This window comes from Mastigoproctus giganteus, chromosome 2, assembly GCF_048544385.1.
Source record: "Mastigoproctus giganteus isolate SK-2022 chromosome 2, ASM4854438v1, whole genome shotgun sequence".
NCBI classification, from domain to species: Eukaryota; Metazoa; Arthropoda; class Arachnida; order Uropygi; family Thelyphonidae; genus Mastigoproctus; species Mastigoproctus giganteus.
This window is the reverse complement of record NC_143576.1, coordinates 129,237,868-129,256,340: the sequence shown is the minus strand read 5'-3', so window position 1 is coordinate 129,256,340 and position 18,473 is coordinate 129,237,868. Positions and strand designations below refer to the sequence as shown.

The window sequence follows — 18,473 nt, the reverse complement described above, 5'->3', positions numbered from 1 at the left end:
GACCCCTCTTTTAGACATCGTTTAGCCCTTTTCCCGAAAGCCGCGGGACACTAATTACAATAGCGTCCGTCACTGAGGAACCAATTTAGGCGAACCTATTCACGGCCTGCGATCCAGTCGTCTTGTGTGCGATATACAGACGAAGAATTAGTCGCAAGTAGACCGTTTGTGTAAAACACTATCAAGGGATAGTTTATACGAAAATAAAGGGAGCCTGAAAACCACAAAACGAAAATGCCGAGACTTGAAATAGTGGCTTTTAGTTGCAATTTGTGCAGCCAGAAATACTACCCATTTAATTATTTTGAAAATTTCGTGTCTTCTGATTTTAATGATTTATTTTCGCCGGGCCACCTAACGAGTACCACACTTAGTTGCTCTGATTTTTTGTTGTGTTTATTGACATAAATTTATTGAATTCATGTTTTTTAATTACAACGTTGTATAAACTGATAATATGGCCCCTAAAAGGCAGTAGAAAGTAAATTTCAATTAAAATTAAACAACCAAAAGTGGCGAAAATTTCAACGTCCGAGGTCTTAAATTTTAAAATAAAAATTACTATTTTTCGCCGGGGGATTTTATTCCACCGGAAGTTCACCCCCCCCCCCCTGGATTCAACACTGCTTTGCCTCGATCCCACATTTAATTCCACAGTTCGCATAACACGTTTTTGTTTATGAATTCCGTGATTCTTTGTTCTTTATAAAAATTATCACAAATATAACAGAAAATATCTCGGCTGTTTACACAAACCTCGTGTTGATACAGTCACGAATAAAAAAAAAAAAAGTCAAAGAAGTGCCCGATAAAACAAGTACAGTACATTATTATGCAGAAATTAGACATCTGCGCAACCTGTCACCTACTTACAATTTCGCGTGAGTTGTAGAACAGAGTCCCAACCTGTGGAACGCACTTAGTATCTTTGGGAAGTCACGCTCGGTTTTATGAAGCACTTTTTTTTTTTTTTTTTTTTTTTAATGAAATCATCCCACTAATTTTGATTTCAACCTTTGAGATTAAATGTATTGAAGTATATATTAATGTATAAAAGTATCTATATTCATAGGTAAATTAATGTCAAATCTACAAATTTCATGATATATTTCAAGGGAAGCGCAAGGTATAAAAAAGTTTAGGAACCTCTGTTCTAGGATGACCCGCAGCGTGTTACTGCTAACAGAGCTTCACAGCCGTAGCCTAGTGGTCAGGCGCGCGGGTGCCTAAGTACACGTGCCTTGAGTGACCGGGGTTCAAGCCCGTGACTACTGAATACGGTGCTGTTTCTTGTATTCAATCTATCATGCGAACTCCTCTGACCGTTTGGTCGTCCCGGAGTATAAACAGAAAATTTATTTATTTATTTATTTCTGAATTCATTCCGTGATTTTCCTCCCTTTTCATCTGATCCCAATGACGACTCGGTTTTTGCGAAAAAAAGCAATTAGTTAATGTCAGGAGTGGCCCCTCCAAATGGGGGGGGGATATTCATCATGTAATAGTAAAAAATATATATACTGTATTTTGATCGTAGGGAGGGGTGGGAACTATAGTATAAATAAATTTTCTGTTTATACTCCGGGACGACCAAATGGTCAGAGGAGTTCACAAGATAGACAGAATACAAAAAACAGTACCGTATTCAGCAGTCATGGGCTTGAACCCCGGTCACTCAAGGCACGTGTACTTATGCACCCGCGCGCCTGACCACTAGGCTATCGCGGAATTGTCCAATCAGTTGGACTTGGATCTTATAGATTTAAAAATTTTAATAATTTTTATTAAAAAGCTTTCAGTAATTGAAAGTATTTTTACTTTTTAATATATTCATATACATCCATACTTTAAGTATTATGGAATTTTTTTACTTCTACCGAATATACTGCGTAAGGTTGAAGTTTAATAAATTAAAAAAATTATACATATAATCCTTAATAAATATATATATATATATATATATATATACACACACACATATACTGTAATACACAACCCTTTCCCGAAAAGGCTAAATCGACCACGTGCAAAATAAGTCCACAAACTTTACTTCTACCCAGGCAGAATTTATACGACCTTTTCCCATAGTCAAAATCCATAAGTACCTTACCACTATTATATGAATAGTTGAGAGGGCACTAAATTTCAAGAAGCTTTAACTGAAAAATAAACTGACACCCCAACAAGCTCCCGAAGTTTGGTAGAAGAGTCAGAAACATCACTGTACGAAGGGAGTTTGAAAAGTTCATGGCCTGAATATGAAAGGTTAATGGCACGGCGTTAAAAATTTCTGTACTTAATGAATTTCAAATAGTAACACACAAAGTTTCATGCAGTTCAAAAACGTCTTTTTTAATTACAAGTCCTGAAGTCAACAAAGTTGTGTGAATGAGGAAAGATGGACAAAATCAGTCATTTAATATTTGGGCAAAAAGGGACCAACGCCAAAGGCAATTATTATTATTATTATTATACTACTAGCCATATAGTGCAAGGAAGCCTGAGGCTTATGCTGCACCAGCTAAAAAAAAAATTTCCAAGTTACCCAGAGAGAGAGAGAGAGAGAGAAGTAGAAGGGAATCACCAAAAAGAGAAGAATGATGGTATCCAGCTCAGGACCCTGGGTGTGCCAGGCCCATACTCACCAGATGTGAGCCCCTAATTCACGAGGATATGATTACAGCATTGGGGGAGGATGCCCTTTCCTATTCCATGATTGAGAGATTGCAAGCAGAATTTAAAGGAGGTAGGGAGGGGGAGCCTGGAAGATGACCCACGCTGTAGAAGACCTGCAACGTCCATTACTCAAGAAATTGTTGACGTGTGATCGAAGAGTGCCAGTTCGGTACATTTCCACCGTCTTGGACATCTCATCTAAACGTATATAACTTATAACAGGTTCTCGCTATGAAAGAGGTGTCAGCACTAAAGGTCCCAGAGTTATTGACAGCACATCAAAAATGCACAATAGTTGTCAAGTGAATATTTGCATCGTTTTTAAGCAGATCCAGCAAATTTCCTTGCAAGGTTTGTAACCGTGGTCCATCAATTTCAGCCAGAGACAAAGGAACAGTCCAATCATTGGAAAGACAGCTCTTCTCCTCCTTCAAAGAAATCCAAGTCGATTCCTTCATGCTGGCAAGGTGATGGCTTCGGTTTATGGGAGGCTGATGGAGTGTGTTCCCCAACCGCCTCACAAGGTCTACGTAATATGATTGTCTGTGATTTGCGTGAAAACATCATAGACAAAGCCTGAGGAAAACTCAGCAAAGAAGTCTTGTTCCACAAGACTTATTTGCTGAGTTTCTTTGCTCACAAGTCTATCATTGCCATAGTTGCCCTGCATGAGTGCAGCTTTGAATCTTGGACCATTTCTCATATACATCAGATCTAGCACCATCGGACTTTCACCTATTTCCTAATATGAAAAAATTACCCAGCTGGCATTAATTTTCCCATCAACAGTGACGTCATTGCTGATGTGGATGCATTCCTGGAGGACCAAGAGAAATCTGCTTTCGCAGATGGAATCGATGCATTGTGGCATCGCTGGAAAAAAAAAATATTGACTCGATAGGGGAGTATGGTAAAAAGTAACATACTCCCCTATGGAGAGTATGTTGAAAAGTAACATGTTGCCAGATTGCTCAAAGAAACCAGTCATACACTACTCAGGACACGAACTTTCAAACGCCTCTCGTACATACCCGACACCTTGGCGGGGGGGGGGGGGGGAAGAGTATACACAAGTATGTTTGTTATTTGGTTTTTAGGAGCATTAGCAACTAAGGCCATATTGCTCCGGGATATGCGGTGGTCATTCCCTGACCTTTCCGCATTCTCCGTATTTGGTGGTGACGGGCTCGAACCCCGGTCTAATCAAGAAGCGTGTGCTATGCACTGCTGCTCCTTCCCACCTGGCTACAGAGGAGCCACAAGTATGTTACTGGCAAAAAAAACATAGGCTATTATAAGTATGGTTATTCTGCTTACACGGGTGAAGGGTATCTATTGCTTATAAAGTAGAGACGATGTAAAAATTACACAGCTGAAAGACAGTGACCAAGCTCATTAACTTATGTTCATAAGAGTAAAATCCGCTGTTGGAACAAAAGTTCCGTATAGTAAAAAAAAAAAAAAAAAAAAAAAAATCAAGAAAGAGTAATAACAACCATCATGGAAAACAAACTTAAAAAAGTTCTTCAAAAATAAAGCCGATCAAATATTAAGCATTGTGATTTTATAACAGATATGTCTCCTTGGAACAGGAAACATTCCTGTTCACGAAACGGTCCTGTTCACAGACCACGAAAAATTGCTAACACACACACACACACACACACACTTAAACAAATTCAAATATGTACATGTATTTCATTATGTTCCGTGGTGGTAAAAATATTGCAACAAATAAAATGAATGAAGACGGAATTTCGCTGTTATAAGAATTCCAGAACTAGAGGCCATAAATTCAAATTATAGGGGAGAGGTTTAGACTAGATTGCACCAAGTTTTCTTTTAGCCAGCGAGTCGTTCATTACTGGAACAGGTTGCCTCCGCATGTAGTTGACAGCTTGAAGAAATTAAAAGGTCAACTGGATAGTTAACGACGTGCACAGTTTGTTTGTTATTTGGAGCATTAGCAACTAAGGCCATATTGCTCCGGGGATATGCGGTGGTCATTCCCTGACCTTTCCGCATCCTCCGTATTTGCTGGTCACGGGCTCGAACCCCGGTCTAATCAAGAAGCGTGTGCTACGCACCGCTGCTCCTGGCCACCTGGCTACGGAGGCGTCGCGTGCATAGTTACGGAAGCGCATGATTTTTATTTCTTATCTTTTTTTTTTTTTTGGCCAGTGCATCAAAAATCTGTGGTTTTCTTGTACTATATGGCTATACTAACTTGGAGGAAAAAGCAGTATTGGAAGCCCTTATTTTCTTTATTTGATAATTTATTTATCCCTATTTTGTGTTACAATTGTTGGGAGATAACAGCAAGAAGGGAGGGAGACCACATAAACCAAAGACTTTTTAGAGGGTGTTCCCTTTGAAAAAGATAACAATAAAAACAGATCTGAAATTGCACAGGTGTTATTTAACAGATAAATCATAAATAAATCGGATATGTTTCTACATTCCATTACAGAGACCTTCGAAAACCAACCACATATGTCACGTGGGTAACACAACACTTATTGTGAATATTTTTACAATAAGAAGTATGAAAGAAAAATATGATGAAATAATTGCCTAGAGTGTTACAAGCTTTTTGACAGCTATTCCTTCTTCAACTTATTTACATAATTTCCAAAATGGTATGCATTGTGGAATGCAAAGTTCAGGAGTTGAGTGGAAGATGATTTAGATCAGACATCCCTAGTGATGTGTTCAGTTAGGAGCTTCTTGAACCGATTTAGTGAAATGGCATTTTTGATATTTTCAGGAAGATTATTCCAGGTTTTTGCGCCTCTGTATTTTTTATTTTTCTGACATATGGCTTTTCTAAAAAGCGGAACCTTCAAGTTCGCTTCATTTTCTAAGTTAAATGTTGTTTCTTCTTCTTCTATTGTTATAAAAAAGGATCTGAAGAGTGGAGGAAAGTTTGGTGTTTTCAAAGCATTGCAGACAAAGACCTCCTCAGCTTTTTGTAGCAGTTGGTAGATGCTTAAGAGTCTTGCTTCCTTGTATGTATCTCGAATTCACCGATGCATTCCAGGAAAGGCCTAATAATGAACGAACACATCGATTGACAATTGAATTGATTCTCGCAAGGTTATCTTGACAGGTAGTAACCCCATGAGATGATTCCATATGTGAGGCTATATTAAGGAAAGGAATACTAGTCTGAGAAAGGAAGGAGGCACCCAGGCAGATGCTCGGGCGAGTATTCCTGCTAGTGACGAAGTCTTCTTTCGTAAGGTGATCATTTGTTTATCCCAACTCAGCTTAACATCTAGCCAGATTCCTAGAAACTTGGTATCATTCACCCTTTCGAGTTGTTTTCCTTTCTATGTTATTTCGAAATCAATATTTAATGGTTTATTTTTCGTCCTAAACACCATACATTTGGATTTTTCTGGGTTTAATATAAGCTGATTCTTTTGAAGCCAACTATGCATTACAGAGAGCAAGGCAGAGATCTTGTGTTGAAGCTGGTTAGGGTCTTGGTCAGTGATTAGAATGGAAATGTCATCGGCATACGCTACTAGGTGGAAAGATGGAAGAGAGAGAGAAATTCATTTATGTAAAGAACAAATAGGATAGGTCCGAGAAGTGAGCCTTGAGGTACTCCCCTGGAGAAATAAGAAATGTCTGAAAAAGACTGGTTTGTTTTAACGACATTTGAGGCGATAACACTTCAGAGATAATTTTCCCCTTAAAATGAAAAAAAAAATTCACTGAGACCTTGACACATTTCCTAAGCATATTTCCTTGGCACATGTCAGGAAGCGATTATGACAGGCCCTTAGGGTACAGCTATAAAATCAAAATTAACTTAAATGTTCGGTAAGGAGTAATGCACATTTCTGTCATTGTTTTATTTATATACGTGTTGAATTCAACTTTGTTTCAGGCCCTCTGTGTATTGGGGGGGGGGGGGGGAAAGGGTAGAATTCTGATTAAAACCCAGAAAAGCGAAAAATTCTGTTAACTATTCAGTTCTCACTTCCAACGTTACGAATTTAAGCAACTTCCGAACAAGAATATCATGCAAAACAGGGTTGCGCCTGTATTGATTAATTGATCAATATTGGTACAACTTATGTGAATGAACGATAAACAACAGAGGTCAGTTCCGCTGGAGAAGAAACCATTCATCTTAATAAAAGTTTTATACTATTACTTCCCAAGCGGCATCAGTCAAAGGAATTGCTACATACGGCCAGCAAGTTGACTGATAGTCCTTTTGTCAAAAATTATAAAATAAAATAATGAATACAAAACGAACAAACCTAGAGTCATAATTCAAATAGCATGCAAGAAGCGACAATAAACAAAGGTTTAAGCTTCACGTAGCCGAGTGGTCAGGAGCGCAAGTGCAGCAGCACACGCTCTTTGAGTGGACAGGGGTTCAAGACGTTACTGCTAAATACGATTAACATTAGTATTGATTGATTTATTAGTAAAATAATAAGAGGAGTTTACCTCAATATAGTACGTAGAACACTTCCGTATGATACCCTCCAGAAATTAAACGGAAAAACCGACAACTTACAGGTACATTAGAGTAAAATATAAATAATTAAATAATCAATTTAACACAATTAAAAAAAATTAAAAATCAAATTAACGCAATTAAAATAATCTAACGAAAATTTTAATTGCGTTAATTTGATTTTTAATTGATTTGAATTGTGTTAAATTGATTATTTAAATTTTACTCTAATGTACCGGTAAGTCGTCGATTTTTTCGGTTTTTCCGTTTTAATTTCTGGAGGGTATCATACGGAAGTGTTCTACGTACTATATTGAGGTCAACTCCTCTTATTATTTTACTAATATTATTATCAACGTAGAACACATATTGAGTATTACAGCTCTGATTCATACTATCTGATTGATTTATTGTAAACTCCGCTGACCTGGTGGGCGTTCCGGAGTATAAACAAGAACATTTTTTTGATTGAATATTAATTTCATGTTGCTCTTCTGAACCCCTAACTAGAAATGGGCATTCACATAAAACTTGTACGAATGATTACATTTTAAAGCACTCGTTATAGAGAATTTTTTCATTCGTTAGAATTCCGCTTTATTATATGGTCAGTGAATGCATGATACATTAGGCGCTTCCGTAGCCAGGTGGGAAGGAGCAGCAGTGCGTAGCACACGCTTCTTGATTAAACCGGGGTTCGAGCCCGTCATCACCGAATGCGAAAAGGTCAGGGATGACCACCGCATATTCACGGAGCAATATGGCCTTAGTTGCTAATGCTCCTAAAAAAAAACCCAATAACAACAACATGATACATTAAATAAATGAGGCGCTATTTGTAATAATAGCCCTCTGTGTTTTCAAACTGTAGCCCAATTAGTCACACGAGCCATGGAGAAAGAAGAATTTTTTTTTTTTTAATTATAATCATTTCGAAATAGTGTATAAATGTATTTCAACAGGACCGCCATTATCTGAGGTGAGCGCGATCGACACCAACTCGTATAATAAGAAACACACCTCATTTTCCAATTATCAGTGTATTTAGTAGGGGAATTGAGATAGTCTTCAGTTAGCTATAGTGGGGGGGAAAGAGAGAGCGCGCGAGTGTGTTATATACGGATTGGGTTCCTGAAATGCATTTCAGTGCACGTGAATAATACGTGCTAAATTCCAAATGGGGGAGAAGTTGGTGGGAATTTTTTGTTTAATGCGTTAAGTGATGTATGGCGCTTAAACCACTCAATGACGAGGGCTTTATTTTGAAGGATTTTATTATAGCTGGAATTTAATTTGACTACTGTGATGGCTGAATCGATGAGTGGGTTATGATTATAAGATTGGACTTGTTGTTTAGTTCTGTACTTGCTAAATTAGATTTGAAGCTATTAAAGTGGTAGTATGCACGCGTGTTGGAAATTTTTGATGTCCCGAATTTTGCTGTTGTACTGCCTATGTAACATGCTTGGCAATCTGATAAAATATATAATGTTGTTATGATCTTGTCTCGTACGTTGTCTTGTATGAATTGAATTTGGAACTTAATTTGTTATAAGATGTGAATATTAATTTGATATCTGTATTCTTAAAAATCTGTTGAAGTCTTCTAGCATATCGTTGATGATATGGGAGGGCGATGAGGGGTTTATGTATCTTATTCACGTGGTTATTAATTTTGATTGGGTTATTATGAACTTTGGTGATGGTTTCTTTTATTAGTTGTAATGGGTATTTTCTGTCGATGAATTTTTTGGTGAGGTATTGCAATTCTACAGATAGGTCTGTTTGTGTGTGACTATATTTTACGGCGTTGTATATCTGGTTGTATAGAACTGCTTTTTTGATGTATAGAGGGTGGTGTGAGTGGTAATGTAAGAATTTACCCGCATGTTTGTTATTAAAGAACACACATGCAGGTAAATTCTTACATTACCACTCACACCACCCTCTATACATCAAAAAAGCAGTTCTATACAACCAGATATACAACGCCGTAAAATATAGTCACACACAAACAGACCTATCTGTAGAATTGCAATACCTCACCAAAAAATTCATCGACAGAAAGTACCCATTACAACTAATAAAAGAAACCATCACCAAAGTTCATAATAACCCAATCAAAATTAGTAACCACGTGAATAAGATACATAAACCCCTCATTGCCCTCCCATATCATCAACAATATGCTAGAAGACTTCAACAAATTTTTAAGATATCAAATTAATATTCACATCTTATAACAAATTAAGTTCCAAATTCAATTCATACAAGACAACACACGAGTACGAGACACAAGATCATAACAACATTATATATTTGATCAGATTGCCAAGCATGTTACATAAGCAGTACAACAGCAAAATTCGGGACATCAAAAATTTCCAACACGCGTGCATACTACCACTTTAATAGCTTCAAATCTAATTTAGCAAGTACAGAACTAACACAACAAGTCCAATCTTATAATCATAACCCACTCATCGATTCAGCCATCACAGCAGTCAAATTAAATTCCAGCTATAAAATCCTTCAAAATGAAGCCCTCGTCATTGAATGGTTTAAGCGCCATACATCATCACTTAACGTATTAAACAAAAAGATTCCCGCCAACTTCTCTCCCATTTGGAATTTAGCACGTATTAAGTTTCCACGTGCACTGAAATGAATTTCGGGAACCCAACCCGTATATAACACACTCGCGCGCTCTTCCCCCCCCCCCCCCCACTATAGCTAACTGAAGACTATTTCGAAAGTCGCTGGTGCGCGGCTATTAGCTTTTATCTTTCTTCATTTAATTTATTTTAATTAGGCAACCACAGAATGGAATGTGCACTTTCCTTCTTGGCAAAATTTTAAAAACCCATAACTTAGTTTTTAAATCCATGATCCTCGTAAGTTATTAGAATTCTATAACCACTATGTATGTGGTAAAACTTTCCACCAACTAAGTGGATTACTATGAGGTGAGTGCTGAAAAATTAAGCTAAGCTATACATACGATCTAGTTATTACATTACAGCACATAAGGACTCCTTAAAAATCAAGAGTTTGTGGTTAAATTAAAGGAAGTTAAGATAAACTGAGTGGTGATAAAAGTCCAGCATCAGAAAGAATTCATTACACACTATTCTGTTTTGACCCATTACTTCAGGCATATTTTTAGGAAGGAATATGAATACAGCAGGTGGTTAGACTTTATGGTTCTTCTACAGATTTCTTCAGGTTAAATCATAGAGAGGTGGAAATACAAGAACTTATCTAGTTATAGCGGCAAAGTTTAAAACGAAATTTCACAATATTTCTCTATCTGTGTTTTGACTATCGGCGGAAGAAGAATATCCTGCAATATCTGGACGGGCTTTGAATAATTTGCTACCCTTCAACTTCATAACTATATGAGACTGCATTTTCAGCCATGAAAACAAACACTGAAGCCAAAAATGTCGTGACAAATTGCTAGGTACGGAAGGAGTTTTACATACCTACTGTCAGGCCCCAGATTAAACGTTTGATTTAGGCAGTACAGGGCCCCTGGCCACAGTTTCTCCAGTTTCCGCGACCTTGAGGCTCTTCAACACTGTGCCACTACGTCCAGGTAACCTTGCTAGGATGAGTGAATGTGTCATGCCTATCGGTAACAAGTCTCCCATTAACAGTAACATTCGTATCATTTTCTTCTATTTTTTTTTTTTTAGTGATTATCGCTTAAAATAAATTAAATGATCAAACAATAGTTTTCGTATTCGTAGAGATTCTGTTTAATTCGCATTAAAAAAAACTTCAACGAATCGAAAATTAAAACTAGGATAATTAATGATTATTTTTAGTTAAGCATTTAGAGAAAGTAATATTATTAAATTAGGTTAGGTTACACAAAATGGGTTAGATTAAAAAAAATAATAAAAAATAAATTATACGTTTGTCACGTATTGTGTTGTACGATTTATGTCAGTAATGACAGTTTGATTGGCAACAACTGTCGGTCATGATCAGTAGAAACCAATAAGAACAAACAGTAAGCTTACAGTTTTCTTAAGTAAGCTTAAGTTACTGACCTATCATGTGAAACCTATCAGCAACGTTTTCCGCAGCGAAAAAATGATTTGTTTAGTTAACTCTTGCTATACGTGCTACCGCATTATTACAGCAAAATGCATCTAAAAAGAAAATCTTTTAACAAAGAACAGCTTCATATTTTACGTCGTCTATATATCTCATTTCCAGTGAAGAATGACTACGTTCAGCAAACGATTTCAAATGCGTGCTACTGTTTTTCAATGAATTTCAGAAAAAAAATTCCTCCGACATGCAAGACAGCGCGTACACAATGCTGCGTTGGAAAATTAATTTCCATAATTGAAGATACGGTATAATTATCACGCAACATCCTCGTCATTCCAGAATTGAACAATACAGTGTCACTTGTTCGTGACAGGCAATATAAATTAGGTAGTCGTGCGCCATTCAGCGAGAGAATAGGTCAAAATTCTCGCCCTACTTGACTTTGAGCGGGGTATGATAGTCGGAGCAAGTAAAAGGCCGCGTAGCCTAGTCGTCAGGCGCGCGGGTGCATAAGTACAACGCGCCTTGAGTGACCGGGGTTCAAGCCCGTGACTGCTGAATACGGTGCTGTTTCTTGTATTCTGTTTATCTTGTGAACTCCTCTGACCGTTTGGTCATCCCGGAGTATAAACAGAAAATTTATTTTTATTTATCACTGTCGCCCCTGCTCGGTGTTCAAGCACAAATATCTTTACCAGAAATGGTAAAACTATTAATGCTAAGTTTAAGGCGATAAGGCATTTAAGAAATATCGTAAACAACGGTATGGACAGGTGCGGAAGTAGGTTAAAATTAAATGCTTCGGAACAATAGCCAAATTAGAGTTTTGAGTATTTAAATAGGGGAAGTAGAGGGCTATGTGAAGAAAGAATAAATATATTTAAAAGGCGCTCAGGGCAGTAGTCAGCAAAATAGTTTAATCCGTACATTACACCGCTACTTCAGGATGCGACATTTACGGTATTTCGGTTAAGGCCGTCGGTATGTACACTGCTAGACAAAATTAACAGAACACGTAGAAAACATGGTGTAACTCATGCAGCTTGCGATGAAACAAGACAAAATTTGGTATAGTGGAACATAGAATAACGATGAAACAAGGATACAGCGAAAAACTTCGGACAGGTATGAGGGACATTTATAGGGGTTGTATAAGAATTACCAAAGAGATCACATGACAGAAGTCGATACAAGGTGCTCGAAAATATGGTTACATGAAATCAGTACGGCGTATGATCCCCTGCAATGGATAAAAAGGCCTGACAGCGGTAAACAATGCTCGATATAAGTGTGTCAATAAGATTCTGTGGCAACAAATCACATCCTTCCACCACAGTACATTACCGACGAATGCTTCCCATCATTCTAAATGAGAGCGGGTAAGATCTCATTTCAGTCTTAGAAAATCTTACATTAGAAGAAACCCTCTGTTCAGTGAGTCAGATCTTCTGTACGAACTAAACTAAATGAACGACATCACAAAAATAAATGCCTATTTTAGCTTAGAAAAATTTTGTTTTTCCTCCTTATAGCGGAGAATTCTTCCTAGAATTCGTCCATAGTGTTAACAGGTTTAGATGAAAAATTATTTAAAGAAAGAAATTTAAGGTAAATAATTCAGGTAAGAAGCTTACTAATACTGAATTTCAAAAACAGGTTGTATATTTTCAATATTTCTTCTAAACATGCACAATTCGCCATGAATATCTGTTTCCAAGTTTACACCTCAACTAAATTTAATGATACTAATTTGGTACATCATTCTATAATGATGTACCAAATTAGTATCATTAATAACACGTAATATTCAGCTTATCTAACCAAAACTGACAATGAGGACAAAACGAAACAACAACAAAAAAAAAAGTAAAATGAAATACAGAGGCATGCACAGCTGAAACAGGAATTAAGTTTGCAGTGAGCTTAGAAAACAAAGGTTAACCTTCACAATTCCTTATATAGTTGCCATAAGGAAAGGAGTGAAGAGGGGGAGAAGGAAAAAAAAAACGAATTGGTTTCTAAAAGTGAAGCAAACGCATTTTAAATATGACAGATGAACCTGATTTTTTTTCTGAATGACGTTCAAAAACAGTTACTTACAGGTACTCTAGGAACTCCTTCAGGTGGTGCTGCTTGGGGCAAGGACCACGCAACAGCAGCGATCACCAGAACTAGAGCAAGTGGCGCAGACTTCATTCTGAGTCTAACTTGTTAAAGGTGTGTTCCGTTACGCGGACAACGGTCTTTATACCAGTACCACTGACCAATCACAAAGACACTCGTCACTACACACTTACGCAATGTACGCACAACTTCCGATCCACAAATTCAGCAAAAATCAGCAAAACCGTGGGCGGGGTCGCGTCATGGGGACTCCCGTGTTAAGGGCACCCTCTAGCCTTTGGTTGCCTTGAATTGTTAACGCCACCGATACCTTCACGATCGACCATTAAGCTGTTTCTGGAAACTCGTTACTACCTGCGACCCGCCTCCGTTTAGTTCTAAAAAGAAACCTCACGTACAGCACTGCAAATGCGAGAATTAAGTGATCGAGGTTACGACAAGCTTTCTAGTGAAAGTAAAGGTCCCCCCCTTTAAGCTTTCGATCATTTGCAGTTGAAGTATCAGAGAAACAATTGCATCAGTGATGTAGAGAGTTGCCAGTGAATTAAGAATGTCGTGTTTCCCCCCCCCCCATCTCCATTCAAACACTCATGAATTAACTATTTTCCTGTTTCGTGGGTTTATATTATGTGATAAAACTGCAGATTGAATAACGTTACCACTGTCTGGTGCTAACCTACTTTTCATATCAAGAAATGTTAAGTTAGAGGAAGAACTCTGTTGGACTGAAATGGAATAAAGTGAGCAGCAGCAGGTAAAATAAATAAAGCAATCACCGGAATAATGTAGAACTGAATGTTTGGTGACTCAATCACTGCGAACTTGCTGTCTTATTTTTTCCTGCTATAATATCTATTCTCTGTCTTGAAAATGAAAAGCTTGAAATGTGAGACAAGTGCAAGAGTAGTTATTGTTTTCGATGCAAATATAGAATATATAGTTAACTGGATATCAGCGAGAAAAGCAAAGAAGGGAATTAAAATTGATATCATCTAGCATTTCAAGCCTGTGTGGATCTCTGAAAGCGTAAAGCAAAATCGCTTCCCTTAATAGGTAATGCTTCGTGGAATTTGCCCTCACTAACGAACAGAGGAACCTCAACGAATTCTTTGTCACTCTCTCCAAATGACATTATTGAATTCTTATTAGATATGCACTTTGTGTCTCAGATGAATTCAGTACATTCTATTTATAAAGGGGGTGATTAATCTACATTACCAGACTGTTTGAAAATGAACAATAAATAATCTGCATACTTGTCTGCAGTTACACATACAGGAAATGTGTCCTGAGCGAAATCCGGTCTGTAAAAAGCACTATCTTTTCCATACACATAGTGCAGGGAAGGACGTTTAAACAAAGCTCAGATCTCTGGAGAAATTGGGGTTGGGAACCCGCTAGAGTTCCCTCTGCCTACGCCATGCCCTTCTGCACATATTCAAATAAAAGCGAAAAGAGGAAATTGAATAAATAAGGTGAAAGATAACGAACTACAGATAAAAATTAAGCTAGGTTATCCGGTTTACTATAAGTAAAAGCAATGATGACATCATTACTTCCACTCAACAGACCTGAAACTGTCCCGCTTTTTACATGTTTGGAGTATCTGAATCGTTTAATTTTAAAATTTGACGAATATTCGTAATAACCTTGAGTGCAATGAATAAATATCTAACACTTGTAAACTCACATACGACCTGAAATATTTGCTCACTTCAGACAGTGGTTCGGACCAGCAAATGGGTCGCGTAGTCAAACGTGTTCAAAGGCGCACACAAAAAGAAAAACACTATAAACGAAATCTGCAAGTACAAAAACTCTATTATTAAGAATACCAAGACTCTAGTACAAGGTCAGATACAATAAGTAACAAGGTTTATAGACAGGGCGGAGAAATATTTGCATGTCGACTGCAATCAAACTAAAAATCGGTCGCGGGCCACATTCACGGAGGTCGAATGAGTCAGTTGGTCTCCACAGAAAATTTATCACTCATATCACCTCGGACATGAATAAATGCGAATTTTCCTATTTGAACTTGATCGAAGCGACTGTAAAAATTCCTGGGTCTGGCTATATTTAAGTGAGACTAATAACAGTAAAATCATAATATTTTCACAATAATAATTATAGCGTCTTTAATTTTTGTTTGCAATGTTTTGTTTATTTGATTCGATTTCTACACAGTACAAAATTACAAAATTTGGCAATGTAATCATTTAGAGTTATAAATCTTGTCGAGAAAAGGATATGCAATTTTTTTACAGCTGTAAATATTATGAGATAACAAATGTACTTTTGAATCTATAAAAGAAATAGAATGTTATAAAATACAGGTATTTCAATCTACAGTAGACTGTCGAAATAACGGCACCTTGAATCCCCGAAGGTGCCATTATTCTGAAAGTCTACTGATGAACTAATTAAATAGAAATTAAATTTCTATTTAATTGGCTTTCAAAATTCAATGAATTATTATTCTTACATTTAGATTTTCTAAATTATTTTATAGAGTTTCTGCTGCAATATTTGGTTTATTTAATTTCGACTATTTTCGCTCTTGTCTTGCCATACTGCTGGCATTATTTTATTTTAACTCTCATTCTAAATTTATTTGTATGGATTATATATATATATATATATATATATATATATATATAAAAACAAACCTCTATATATGCGTTTAATTGGTGCAACGAGTGTACCGTATATCTCGAAACTGCATATATCGAAGTTAAAACCAATGGAAAAATTCTAATTCATCCATGATGTTTTGGAACATTCGTCAGAAGACTTAATTTAGGTCTTTAAAATACTTTTTAACTATGTACATAGAAGAAATATAAAGAATAATGAAAAGCAAGTAAGCTGAAAAACGTTTATTAAAGAAATGAGCTACAAAATTAGTGAAAAATGTATATGAAGAATGGATACTTTTCTCTTCATAAAATTTACGATAGCAGCTAATTCCATTTTCTAGGGTTCGGCAAAGTAGCATGCTTCTTTTCACGTTCCGATCTAAATCCATAATTTGTTGTTTAACAGTTTCCAAATTTCGAAACATCTGCTCGAGTTCCTTTAACGAAATTTCCTTAGAGACAACACTCCTCTCCTTCAGTCGCAATTTCTTTCTCGTCGTACGCACACTGTTGCTCCAATTCTATAAGATCCGTGTCAAGGAGTGGCTGTGAATGCGAATCTAGGCCTTCTCTGACATTAGGGGAATCAACATCTTCAACACCAAGATCCTTTCCAATGACGCTAATTTTCTTCAATAACAGCGTCAACTCGATTTTCGAAGCCACAAAAGTCATTTGCGCAGTAAGGCAGAAGATATTTCCACACAGTCCTCATTGTACTAGACGTAACTTATTGCCATGACTCACATTTTCGATAGCTTGCCTAATGTTAATATTCATCCAAAATTCAGTTAATGAAATTGCGCCTTCCCCCGTCGTAGCCTGCACTAATTACGCAAAAGTTCTTCGCAGATAATAAAATAGCTTTGAAAATTGAAATTATGCCCTGGTCCATTGGCTCTAGCAAAGACGTAGTGTTCGGAGGTTCGGATTCAAGAGCTAAGAGGGCTTTAAATGTAAGATTATTTTGCTTGCAATAGTTTTCGACTGCTGGACAAAAAGAACTCAAACCAGTCTTCAAACAAAGCTTTCGTGACCTATGACTTTTTATTTGCCCGCCAAATTTGACTGCACTTTCAAAATTTTAGGGGGTGTATACGTGTAGAGGATTGGTATAAATGTTTCTGACAGTATTAACCGAAACTCGCATTGATCGAAAACGCACATATCAAGGTTTACCTCTATATATATATACACCACTGAAAAAAAGCAGTCGTCATGACGATTTGTGTATTCTCTCCACATTCCAGATATAGCAAAAGGCATACACTTAAGACTACCACGAAAAAATCCTTCCAACGTTGATAACAACAATCACAGCATAAATGAGATGTCCACAACCTGTCTTGATCAACCATAGGCATTACAGAATTGGCTTCATATGCACAGCAATGTTTTGCTTCACCAAAATAGCAAAATTAATCCGGAGAAACTTACACCTTCGTCTGGTAATCATAGAAAACTACACATAAAAAAAAATAATAATAATAAAGAAAAAATAAAATGGTACGCACTTCTGTTAAACAGTACATATGAACGTCGCAAAAAAATAAAAGCTTCCATTTTCGCCAAAATGCTGAAACTAGAGAAAAACCAAACGTACTGTTCAATTCAACACGCAAAATACAGTTAAATATAATCAGCTAACGAAGTAAAATACAAAATGTCTAACAAAGTTAAATAATAAAACAAACTGTTTTGTTACATCGCACAGTTATTTATATTTATCCCATGTAATATTCATTTCTCTACTAACATTATCAGCTCACTGGCTTGGAACAATAACGCTTTAAAAGATGGATAGCTTATATTATTACTTTTTGGATGGTTGCCGTTTAGCACATGCATTCGTTATGTTCCAACTTTACCCGCTGATCAATGTCCTGCTCTATATACAATAAAAACCGGAGTAATTGGGGGGGGGGGGGTAATACGAATTAAACGATAATCCGGATTAGTGAAGTAAAAGATAGCCCTAAAAGGAAAAAAAAAAAAAAAAAACTTACTTAAAACGCAAATAAATGGAAAATTTAATGATAGTGTTGATGAAAATAAATTTTAAAAATCACTGTAGAGCCTTTATTTAAAAACTATAAAAGACAATACATTTATCCATAGATAGATGGATAAATGTATTGTCTTTTATACATTTATCAGGTGGCGCTGGCGTCGTACGCCAACGTCACTTAATCGTTGCTGTGAATACCACTTAAATACAGCTTCTTCCAGCAACATTTCTTTTGGCTTTTTTAAATGTCTGTCTATTTGAGAGACTGTTTTATCACTCCCCACATTGAATTTTAAAGGAAATGTCTTTATAGATTATTTTTGTTTTTTAATATCTGACACAGCCTGTTGGACAATACCAAATTCTTCGGCAATTTTTTATTTCCAGGAACGCCATTTTCAAGTTGTTCTATCACTTTGAGCTTGTTAATGATAGTTAAAAAGTAGTGTTTTCTTTTAGGGTGTCGGTGATTCGGTAGGTA

General features: G+C 36.7%; 1 protein-coding gene across 1 annotated transcript in view; it reads right to left on the bottom strand.

The window, feature by feature from the left end:
- Positions 1 to 13,466, bottom strand: part of LOC150089561 (uncharacterized) — a 90,045-nt gene extending 76,579 nt beyond the window's left edge. The window contains exon 1 of the mRNA XM_090389537.1: positions 13,322 to 13,466. Within this exon, the coding sequence (XP_090245663.1) occupies positions 13,322 to 13,417 (96 nt within the window). The 5' untranslated portion in view covers positions 13,418 to 13,466. The remainder of the gene's footprint in view (positions 1 to 13,321) is intronic.
- Positions 13,467 to 18,473: the final 5,007 nt, after the last annotated feature.